Consider the following 13,241-nt stretch of genomic DNA (forward strand, 5'->3'; position numbering starts at 1 on the left):
TAATACATCGGTGACACAAACAGCATCCCACCGAAACAACTAACAAGCAGAACATTCAGCTAAATTAACTCCAACTTGCTAAGTTCCCACAGACAATATAGACGTTTCAACTGCCAACATCAACGTTTGCACCTAGCCCGTGTCATAAACAAATCAAACATGGCCGGCCCGAGATATTAATGAGACAATGAGACATTAGCTTGCTACAAAATGCCTCCGTATTCGCGAATAATTAAATCGTAAAGTCCCCTCCAACGTCGGTAGTCTATTTACTCCTTTTTCATTCAACACAATAGCAACTTCAATCTGACGTGTCCACTGCTATTACGTCACTAGTGCTTATTTTATCACAATGCTAAATACACTCTATGCAGTGCACATAAGGTTTATAATATTAGTAGCAATGATTATTGTATAAGGCGTACTCCATGGAGGCGATTAATTTGAGCGCGACGGTCCCCGCCTACCCAATCTCGCGTTTACACACATGTTGAATTGTATCGTTGTCTCGTTCTGGCCGCGCCGCTTATTAAAATTCCTCGGTTCGTATCTGCGTCTCTGTCGCTTCGGGAGAGGCGGGCCGCGATCTCCCCAATACAGCCGCGATTACCGGCGAGCCGCCACGCGAATCATTTTGCGTACGACTCGCGAACACTGCAACGGATTACTTGAGTGATCTGTGATTAATCACTGTGAACTAGTGATGTGTTTGAATTGAGAATGTCACCGCCGGCGGGGAGGTGATCGGGAAATGTCAAATAGATGATGAAGACGTCGCTCGAATGCGAGCGGTCTGACACCGCCGAGAACGGCGGGAAAGGCCGCATTTCCTTTAGCGTAGACTCTTTATTGGGGAGTAAAAATGACGCGCCGAGAGACACTCCGGAACCAAGTAACGATAGTGTGATAGACACTGATGATAGTGATGTGGATATTGAAGATGTCGAGTCGAATGTGGGAGATGAACGAGACGAGAGAGAGAGCAATCAAGATGGAGAGGAAGTGGAAAGGACGGGCGTTGTGGTGCCGCAGCCGCTACTACCTAGGCTGTATCAGGGTCCTACTCCGCATGCCTGGCCCTTCGGAGCCTTTCCGTGGATGGCACCAAACCCTATGTTTCGAGGGGGTTCACCTAACAGTAAGTTTAATTCTCAATAGTAAAAATCCAATAAGACATTATCAATGCTAAATTTGAATGGATAATATAATGCGAGATCTCGGTAAACATATTTCTTATTCAAAGTTTATCTCCGAACGTTAATTTATAAAGTAAACATTTTTAAGTTTTCAAGGATTATCGGTTATTCACAAGGTCTGTTCAAAGAATGTATTAGTGGGCGATTACCATTGAAATACGACATTGACAAAAGCATTTAAATTGATAAATATTTATTATACCTATTTTCGACTGCGTACAAAAAATTCAGCAATTTTTTTTTACAATGTTTTATGAGAGAAGTCTCATTAAATTAAATATCGTTAATTGATATATCACTGTTATATTTACTAATCTTTACAGACTATATAAAAGTTTGAATATGATATAAATACATAATCTATAGAACTGTAGAAATCTACTAAGTTGAAATGTTTTCTGCAGTATAATAATAAATACCTTACGAACAATTAAAAGTAAAATAATTTGAATATACCTAAACTATTTTCATAAACATCGCTGACATGGACATTTCCGGTTTAGATGATATATACATCTGTATCTTATAGTACCTAATTGTTTTATGTTAATAAAAAAATAAGATACACGAAGAATATTCAATATAGAAATATCACGATTTCAGTTAGACAAAAGTAGGTTTTAACATGCGTTAAAAAATTTATTACGTCAACGAGACATCTTACTATTTCTTCGCTTCGTAAAGTAACTCCAGCGCATCATCAAAGTACCTAACTGTATTTAAACGAAATTATACGCGATGTTTTTTACAAGTATAATTACAAACAGGAGCGGATAAGTTTTTAAAAACCCCAGAAGTCGAAATACTAAAACAAAAAATGTTAATTACCATAAAATGCAACTTCATCTAAGTTCATTGAAATCCAAATAAGCAATGTTAAAACAAAGAAATTATAATTTGTATGCTAATTGTCAAATTAATATTATAACATGAGAACAAAGGATGCTACTATATTAAGTGCCTTCTGTTTTAAAAGACGGAAAATAACTTTTTATGTGAGAAAATTTACAATGCTCAAAACTATTTCTTCGTTCTTAAATATAAAAAAAAATATAAATTATATATACTAAAAAATATCATATGATCAGATCATAGTATTATTAACAAGCAATAACCGTATTCAGATATGTCCATTATACGTAGTTTAATTGATTAGACTATTGCATTTAAAAACCGTTTGCTAGTCTACCTCTGCTACGGAATTTTTAAGAAACCTTTTATCTGCTTCTAACATACAACGCTCATCATTTTTTATTCGTTATTGAAACCGATCATAGTAGGTACATATTATTAACAAACAATAACTGTACTCAGAGACGTCCATTAATCGTACATTAATTGATATTCAAAACCGTTTCACCTCTGCTACATACCCTGCTACATACCCACAATACCACTCTTTTAAGCAGACAATAAAACCATTTATTCGCTACTCATTGCTATTAAGTATTTAAGTGAGAACTTTTAATGAAACATTCATATCCCTGTCCTATCAGACTAATAGTCACTAGAACACTTTCATTGAGAATTTTATCAAGTTGCTACTTCACCAAAATATACATCAATCTAATCCAACAAAGCAATGTTGCGGCAGTATATGATACAAAATATGATATTTCTTTTAGTGACCCCTAATTAAAAATGTAATGTCTTTATCTAGACGTGTTCAAAATGTGCATACAGTGCACAATTTTGCTGTGTAGATACACCAGGGCTCTAAGGATTGACTGCATTAAATAAGCTAATGTTACTTCTATAAACTACATTTATGAACGTCTATGGAAAATATGTTAAATTTATTCTAAATTTTTTCTCCAGTTGCGCTACAATCCTATCTTGCCTTCAGATTACTTCCATTTCGTTAAGATTTATTTCATAGACAAGTACGTGATTAGTCTTCTGTCTGAAACAAGATTATTAAATTTGAGATATGCCGGTTAACTTTCCATGTTATACTTCCCGTAGGAGCTAGTATTAGGATCCTTGCATAGACAAAATCCATTGATTAACGATAATAGAGGACTTTCGCACGCTAAAGTCACTAGGCCAGTCTTGCTTTTAAATTACGAATGTATGCTTGTTATACCTTCACTCTATTAACTGACCGAACTACTGATGGTAGAAGACGAGACTACCAACACCCAAACTCAATACGTTTTTAATCCACCAGGCTTATGCTTAGCGCTAAGTCTTGACTCTGACAGCCTCGCATCTATCCAAAAGTCATGGATTCTAATCTCGCCTACTTGTAATTTTTTTCTCTCTACAATCTCTAAGTCCGTTATGACGCATTGATCAAATTGAACACAGACAAAATTAATAAGTACCTAGTGGCCAAAGTCTCGATAAAAATTCTTATTGAATTAGACATTTGTGTTAATTCTGTAATATGATTCTTTCGATTACAACTATATTTGTTTATTTTTAGAAAAAAAATATTAATTAAATGATTAAACATGTTGAATTCAGTGATACTGTTAGGCATGCGTCCAAAATGTTGGGTTAATGGTTCCTATAAAAATATTAATTTTAAATTTTATCTCAAATATTCTTTCATTTTACTAACTTATTCCTCTATTGGAATTAGGGAACATATACTCCTTTATAATTATATTACTAATATTTCTCCTTCCGTAATAGGTACATAAAAAAGTAGTAATTCAAAAATATAATATTAAAAACTAGGTATGCGTCGATAATATTATATTATACTGTTCTATATAGTGTTTATGGAAGAGCTGGGAACCCTGACACAGGAATTTTTTACTCAAAAGGGTTTTCAAATCTTACACCTAGGAAAGAAAATGTACCTACTTAAAATAACTAAAGACTTTTTATTATTATATCTATATCTATAACAGTATAATAGCTTAAATAATAGTCATCCTAATAAACGACTCTCACTGCATCTGAATAAAAATTATCTTTCCGCTCGATGTGCGATTAATTTTGCAAATATTGTATACAACTTTTTTGTGTCAGCTTCGCAAAACTTTGTTCGCTGAGTCATTGTTATTCGATTTACCTTTAAAATCTCATTATTGTTCGAATTAAACTAATTAAGTTAATTGTACAATTATAATTGAGTTAATTTCAATGACAAACAAAATATAAATTAAAAACGTTATCTGTCTGTCGCATATCATTACTAACAAATAGGATTTGATAAAACTAGTTTCATCGGCCCAATCTCTTCATTCATAAAGACGACGATTATATTGTATCTCATTATAATTACGATAGGTACGAACAATCTATGAATAAAAGTCTATTAAATCCATTTATTGTTAGCCTATATTATTTGTTTTAAAGTAAGAATCAGCAGAATTTCTAGCGTTCGATCGTTCATGAGTTTCATGACTTTCCAATTCTATTCTTCTTATTTCTGCACTATTAACACCTGCTCAGCAGTGATGTATTGGTAAAATACGTAGTAGGGAAACGCAGTGGGAGCAAAAAAAGTCTTATTTTCAACAGCTATTTTTTTTCAATTAAGTTTTAATTTTAATAACATAGAAATTCATTATGTTTATTTGATTGAATAGGGGAAAAAGCAAAACACGATAAGATAAATACTCTATTAGTTAACATATTTTTAAAAGTTCGCCAATTTCAAATATACTTTTACGATATCGTTCGTTTAACTCAACGAACTTTAACTCAAAACTCAGGAATAGAATCAAACAGATATAGAAATCTGACCACCTAGAGATTTTGTATGATTCATTTTACCGCCGTTATTGTAATACTAAAAACTAACTTATAAATGCAATAAATCTCGTAAATTTACTAGTAACTTATATTACTGACCAAAAATGTCTAAAATTACATGTGTGAATTTTGTTAGCTACTTTAGAATTATTTGTTATGACATTTAAATAGATTATTGTGCTTTAAAAATGAATTCAAAGTAACAATGATAAATTTTGCTGTTTCTTCAAGTCTTAGTTTACGAATAGAAATCGAACGTTGTATATTCCTAAAGAGTGTAGTAAGTTTGTTCTTATGGTTAAATCGTTCCAAACGAGAAGATTTTAATACAGATAAAATTTATGACTTTTCTATCTGTATGGCTCCTTTTCTTTCCTCCTGCAACGACTTTTCCATCACGAAATTTCCTGGTTGGTCATACGACCAGGAAAACGTAATAGGCAACTCCGTTCCTCTCGTACTAAACTAGGTACATATGTATATGGTATGGCTTTATATTTGCTCTTTCATTTAGTTCTTATCTACTTATAAAACGTAGTGTTATTTTCTATACGAGTATACATTAATATTAACTTAAGACATCAAAAATAAATACTTAAAATTCCCTTTCGGCAACAGAGTCGCGGTCTAAACTAGTATACAGACCGTATGCAAATTAAAAACAAAAACTAATTTTAAAATTTTAACAATCGTGCACGTAAGATTAAAGGTTAATTTAACTTTGTATGTTAATTTAATTTGTTTAAATTTGGTTAAAGATTCCTCAGGTAGCATACGAATGTGTAATTAAAAGTAGCACCTAAATTTGGTTTATTTAAAAATAATACTTTAAATAACTACTTGTTTATTATTTGTATCTTATATTAAAATCTCAAAGAAGCTACTTAAAATATGGAAAAAAATGTTATTTTGTAAAAATCCAGTGTAATGTAGGAAATCAAATTTAAATTACAATTAGAATACCGTAACATGGCATTTCAACTTATCAAATATATGTATGTATATGTTGTTTGTCTGACTCTCATACCTGAACACGTAATTTCCATCCCCGGCTGTTCATACTAATGGACTCTGTATGCGCATCTATCACTGGCTCGTACGGTGAAAGAAAACATCGTGAGGAAACTGGAATGCCTTAGATCCGAAAAGTCGACAGCTTGTGTCACAAGGCCTATTATAAAAAAACAAATGAACAAGAAACAGATATACATATCTGAGACCTAGATCTAATAGGATGAAGTGCCACTGGTGTGCACTTGTGTCAGAGAAAAAAAATATAGATTAAAGATAATTGTAGTGTATCCTAATTTATGTAATCTGCGTTTAGGTTGCACCAATGAAGGATACGGAACTTCTAATATAGTAAGTCTACTTATGATGAATTGTACGTCACCGTTGAATTAATGATGTTTGTCTAGACAGGGCGGACGCATTTTAATAATAATACCGAGATGACTTTGAGGTTAATAAACTCTGTCTTAGTATAGAGTATAGACAATTGTTTCTGCTCGTCATCCGTCACCAGTTTCTCATAATATTCAAAAGAGATATTGATATGATATTCTTATCTTAGATTGTTTTAAATTGAATTTAGCCAATAAACTACAAGGGCAATTCGAAATACGACGTCCATCGTTCCAGCAATTTTTGCAGCGAACCACCTCAACCTGGAACCAGCTACCCCCTGAAGTTTCTGATTTCCAAATCAACTCGACATAGGTAAACTTAGACTTACGGGCCATTAAGAAATTAGTACCGATTTTAAACGGCTTGAGAAGATTGTCCATGGACGGCGGCATCGCTTAACATTAGATGGGTTTGCCCTATGTTCTTAAAAAAAACCTTTTTCGTTAATACATTATTAGAATTCATAATAGATAAATTTAATTTAAATCTTATTGAATGGGATATTATTGAATGGTAGGTACAAATGTGAGAGATATTTAACTTAAAAATATATATATATTCATTATAATATATCTTAAAATATAATTAGACTGGGCCCGTACTATGAACTTCAAAAGCATGGTTTCAATAAAGAGTTTTTATTTTTATTGATTAATAGAACAAACCAGTACTAATTTATGATAGATAATAAAAAATAATGCCAAACCACAATTTAATTTGATTGACATTCTATAATGCGAAATGGACATCTGCTTAATTAGTGAGACGTGAACGAATTATATTAACTAAACACCTCGTAAAGTGATCAATTTATTAGTTATGTAAATGTTTATTTTGATATTTGGTTTTATTTTATACCGAGAGCCTTAAAAGATTTGCTGTCGATTTTTAACATTTGTCCATTCAAAATTATGACAGGACCCAGCCACTCATAGATTATTCAAAAAAACAGTGCCAGAGTTCAAAAGCCTATTGTAGGTATATTTTGAACCTGGACTAGGATACTGGATAACCTTCTCGTGACAATACACACAGTTTTAATTTTAACAATATATTTTATTAATCAAATTTTATGATCACACATTATACTGTTTGGTTAAAATACGACACAACTACTAAATCAATATTTCTTCAGTGTGTTACCAAAGGATCCTGAGCTTCTTTGGACATACAATATATAGTGGTTGCCTGGAAGAAACCGCTCGGAAGCGATAAGGCCGCCAGTTGCCCTCCTTTTCATTTAATTATGTTCAATTTTTATATTTTATTGTAACGAAGTGTTAATAAATAAATAAAATAATAATAATAGTAATAATTATACGCACGATTAGTTAGAGAAGCTTAATAAAAATATTGTCCTTTAAATCCAGCTCCTACACTATAAAGCATCAATCAAACGTTTATTACATCTAATTAGTTATTCCGATGAAAGTCGCGTTGACGGGTTTAAAACCGCGTAAAATGATCCAGTGTGGTTTAACAAGGTCATTTGTAAAGCTGCGTGCTTATCTAATAGACGACATCTAGTGATAAAAGCCAGACAAAGAAAAAACACGTATATTTACTGTTCCAGTAATTATTACAAATTGTAGTAATAAAAGGTATTTTTATGTTTAACTAGCAACGTGAAGAAGTCTAAGATATAACATAATCTAAAAATACGCTAGAATCCTTGACTTAGCCTCAATTTGTATTTTATAACTTTAAAGTTTGTAAATTTAAAACTTTAAGTGTTTGTATATTTAATACTTTAAGCACTTGTAATGAATAATTCCTTAACCGGTCGTCGTACATAAAACTCCTGTCTTAAGATAGGTACTATAACTTTCAAGCCTAGGTATAGAGATAATACCAAGGAAATATATACGAAAATCTAGACAAAGTCACGTTTTTCTTTTGTAGATGGATTTAATTTTTATTTAGATTAGCATCAATATGCGCTGATGTTTATTTGACATACTAGAAATAATCCAAACAAATTATTTTTAATATATAAAATAACAATTTATAGTTCATACTGTGATCTTAAACCTTTTATTAATTTTATAATAAAACAAATTTTAGTGCTATGATAACTATACCTCCTGGCCGCAGTGGTTCCCGATTGGGTTACATTGTTGCCTAAGATTGTTTGTTAAAATGCAGAAATTTTACATCAAACCTTATTAATTTGTCAGAAATTACACCATCTACGGATGAAACCGGAAAAAAATCCGTTCGGTAGTTGTGACTTCACTTCATTAGATAATGGAGTATTATAATCTAACTTAAGTCTCTGCCTGCGGAGTTCAAAGAAACCTAAAACCTTCTGTGAGGTCAATCTTGCTGTGGGTTTTAACGCACAGAAGGTGTTTGAGTTTGTAGAGTTCGCTTAGAATTTAATTTAGGTTCAACGGTTCATTAATGTTTGTGTTAATCGCGTTCATACAGACGAAAGACAAATATGATTTAAAATGAAATTATATGATTTAAAATGTCATATAATCTGTATAGTCTCATTATGAGCTTCATACCTTCTGCGGCCTTCATGCATTAAAACCCAAAACAAAGAAGAAGGAAAGAAGGTTAAATATTTCCTAATAATTGAATCTAGTATCCATTTCAAACGAATTCGACAAGCCTAACAAAGTATAGAACCTAATATCAAACCAACTCAACTACGCAGTAAAAAATAAATCATTTTGCGACTTGCGCTGATTTGTAATTGTAATAAAATATTATTTATATTTTAATCATAAATAACGTAAAAGGGAATTAATCGTTCGTATATACGTTTAATAAAAACCAACAATGACTGTAAATAATTGATTTCAATTCAATTTGAGCATGCGCGTGACATTTTACGATTTGCTCGATTACTTTCGTTTCCAATGTATTGGATTGAGATAAGTATTATTTCTATTAGGAACAAAGAAGTAATTGTGTGTTTATTTAATACAGTACACGTGAATTATTATGCTATGTTTTATGACTAAGTAAATGACGTAGTAATAATAACATAAGACCAAGAATTTAAGAATGAAACAAGAATTTTAAATGAAACAAGTTTGGTCAGAATGCATCAGTTCTGATGTCACCAGTACTATCTAAAAGACGTCAACTTAACTCTTTTAGCGCCAGTGTGCTTGAGCTCCACGGCCCAAGAGACTACTCTAAATAGAACAAAATTTGGAAGTCTGTCTTAATATATTTTATATATTTTTATTATTACTATGTACGTTTAGAAATGTGTAAATACTGTATATTTGTTTGGTGTGTACTATAAATAAATAATTAAAACATTATAAATAGAACTAGGCATAGTTTAAACGCTAGTGCTCATAGATGTATATTATGTATTAGGTTAACCACACTGAATATTGTAATATGTTAAATGTAATATTTGTTTTGAGTCAAATTTATTTTTTATTTATTAGAACACAAAAAGATTTAAAAGTTTGATGACTGTGGCATCCCCTAATAATAGCAGCATTTCCATACTGTGAATTGTGAATTTGCGATACTTATTCGCGTTTAAACACAGAATCGCCAGTAAGTACATGGGAATTTATTTACACTTTTTAATAATATAATAATTAATTCTTGTAAGTACAATAAACTTTAAAATATGAAAAAAAATGCAACGGACTGCGTTATCCCTACGAAGCCAAAGGTCAAGCCTAACACAGTTATTACTATTAATAATAAAATTAATAGCTATATGTTCTAGAGTCTAGACTATGCCGAAAATGGTAAATGAAAAAAATAAAAAACTTTATTAGACACAATATACAGGAATATTTAGATAAAGTAGGATTCCTGTGTTATAGGCAGCCAGTCCCACATAATTTCATAAAAAATTGATTTTTGATTACGTAACAATAAAAGTCTCCAGTCTCAGATCGTGCATGCATGGCGATGCACAAATGATTCTATATGCAATTAAGACTTGCTCCTAATTTAAATAATGAGTACAAAATAATCGATTTGACATTTTTTCAAAGGCAGGCTCACCTAAGGGTAAGTGTTACCGCTCCATATTAAGACAAACACTGCCAGAAGGTTCGCCAGAGGTTTGTCAGCTATTATATAATTTATTAATTAATAATAATAATAATTATAAATAATAATTTGTACACTCTTTTCTTGAAGCCTAAGTCGACTTGGAAATATTTCGAGGCAGTTGATTCCGCCTAGGTGGTGGCTGATCACCTGTCAGTAAACGGATGGAATTGGCAACATCCATTTAAGGTTATAACGAAACTGGATTATTATTAACTAAACAAACAATAATTTTCAATAGCGTACAAAAACATAATAGCGTACTAAATATATATGAGACACTCAATAAATCTTAAGTTACTATGTTGGCTTTGAAGTTGGCTTTAGGGTGTTTATTCCTATCACGTCGTTATTTTTATCGCCTCATTAACTCGCTATATTATTCTTTGATTGTATACTCCGGGAATGTTCGATGATATTAGTTTCAATTGTATTGTTTACAACAAAATCTAATTTATCGATTTTAATCGACCATATCTTCACAGTTTAATCGTTTTCTGAATAATAAAGCAAATGCATTTGATGCATACATTCGAATCAATTTGATTGATTGACTGATTAGTTGGTAACTGATATAGATTATTTTAATTTTTCTTTTATTGTATAATGCACTTTAGTAACTTAAAGTTTATCAAATCGGATAAACGTATGGACTGAGACTACTATTTTCGGTGAAATCAGAGGTAAAAGTTTATTTTAAGTAGAATAATTCGTATATTGCATTTAACAATAATAAATATTAGCAAAAAAAGAATGCATCTATATTTTAATATTGTTTATTACCAATATTTCAATAAAATATTTGATTAAATAATACTTACATAAAAAAGCAATACAAACACAATTACTTTAACTCGGCTTTACACTGCTATACTAGCCAGTCTGATATAGACACAACAAACAAAAATGTTGTCATATATAGAAATAAAATTATTTAAAAAAATAATAGAACAAATCACAAACACAAATATCACTTGATGTGACAACGCAACTTAATTCCAAATATAAAATTTCAATTAATTGAATTTGTCTTTGACAGGCATCAAACTCATTTTTCTTCAAAATGTTATGACATCAATTATGTAGTTGAACAGTATTTATAATATTCTGTATAATATATACAGAAGTAAAAAAAAATGTCTATAGGTTTTGCGTTTTGAAGTTCTTGATAGTACACAGCTGTCGTATGTCATATTATTTTAGTAATAGTTTATCGACGCGAAATTCCTTATCATGTTTAATCGTTTATGATAGTTAAATTCATTAACGATACTAACCATGCCTCGCGGTTCCACATGCATATTATAAATGCTGGCTTAATAGTTTACCAATATTTTTAGTTGAGTTTTTTCAACTGCGGTATGTCCTAAGTCATTACTTTATAATCAAACACTTGTTGTAAATATAAATATTTTGACAAACCGTTACGTTAGAACAAATTTGATATCATAAAAAAATATTTATTTAGTTATTCAGAACATTCACACCACAATACAGATGTATACAGGTTGTCCCAAAAGTCGACGTCAAGTCGAAATTTTCTGATAGGTAATGCCACACCAGTTATCAGAAAAATAAAAAAAAATTAAGTCATGTATTTTTGAAGTTATGGAAATTTTACCTTTATTCCATAAAATGTACACCATGTGACAGTTTTTTCATTCCTGTTGTTACAAATATTTACTTTTTGCCATTTTTTTTCTCTTACGTCATCCCGAATAGTGGTTTATGTAACCTATGATCCTAAACCCTGTGCCGATCACTCCAACTGTTGGGAAAATGTCATTTTATACCGTACCAAGTTGAAGAAGTCAAGAAAACTTGGTACGGTATAAAATGACATTTTCCTACAAGTTGGAGTGATCAGTACAGGGTTTAGGATCATAGGTTACATAAACCACTATTCGGGATGACGTAAGAGAAAAAAAAATGGCAAAAAGTAAATATTTGTAACAACAGGAATGAAAAAACTGTCACATGGTGTACATTTTATGGAATAAAGGTAAAATTTCCATAACTTCAAAAATACATGACTTAATTTTTTTTTATTTTTCTGATAACTGGTGTGGCATTACCTATCAGAAAATTTCGACTTGACGTCGACTTTTGGGACAACCTGTATACATCTGTATTGTGGTGTGAATGTTCTGAATAACTAAATAAATATTTTTTTATGATATCAAATTTGTTCTAACGTAACGGTTTGTCAAAATATTTATATTTACAACAAGTGTTTGATTATAAAGTAATGACTTAGGACATACCGCAGTTGAAAAAACTCAACTAAAAATATTGGTAAACTATTAAGCCAGCATTTATAATATGCATGTGGAACCGCGAGGCTTTTTTAGTTGAGTTTTTTCAACTGCGGTATGTCCTAAGTCATTACTTTATAATCAAACACTTGTTGTAAATATAAATATTTTGACAAACCGTTACGTTAGAACAAATTTGATATCATAAAAAAATATTTATTTAGTTATTCAGAACATTCACACCACAATACAGATGTATACAGGTTGTCCCAAAAGTCGACGTCAAGTCGAAATTTTCTGATAGGTAATGCCACACCAGTTATCAGAAAAATAAAAAAAAATTAAGTCATGTATTTTTGAAGTTATGGAAATTTTACCTTTATTCCATAAAATGTACACCATGTGACAGTTTTTTCATTCCTGTTGTTACAAATATTTACTTTTTGCCAATTTTTTTTCTCTTACGTCATCCCGAATAGTGCTTTATGTAACCTATGATCCTAAACCCTGTACTGATCACTCCAACTTGTAGGAAAATGTCATTTTATACCGTACCAAGTTTTCTTGACTTCTTCAACTTGGTACGGTATAAAATGACATTTTCCCAACAGTTGGAGTGATCGGCACAGGG

General features: G+C 31.2%; 1 protein-coding gene across 1 annotated transcript in view; it reads left to right on the plus strand.

The window, feature by feature from the left end:
• The first annotated feature begins 582 nt into the window (after window positions 1-582).
• The window catches only part of LOC110997250 (homeobox protein MSX-1-like), a 36,524-nt gene continuing 23,865 nt past the window's right edge, over window positions 583-13,241 (plus strand). The window contains exon 1 of the mRNA XM_022265315.2: window positions 583-1,138. Within this exon, the coding sequence (XP_022121007.1) occupies window positions 763-1,138 (376 nt within the window). The 5' untranslated portion in view covers window positions 583-762. The remainder of the gene's footprint in view (window positions 1,139-13,241) is intronic.

The sequence above is a fragment of the Pieris rapae genome, chromosome 2, assembly GCF_905147795.1.
Source record: "Pieris rapae chromosome 2, ilPieRapa1.1, whole genome shotgun sequence".
NCBI lineage: Eukaryota > Metazoa > Arthropoda > Insecta > Lepidoptera > Pieridae > Pieris > Pieris rapae.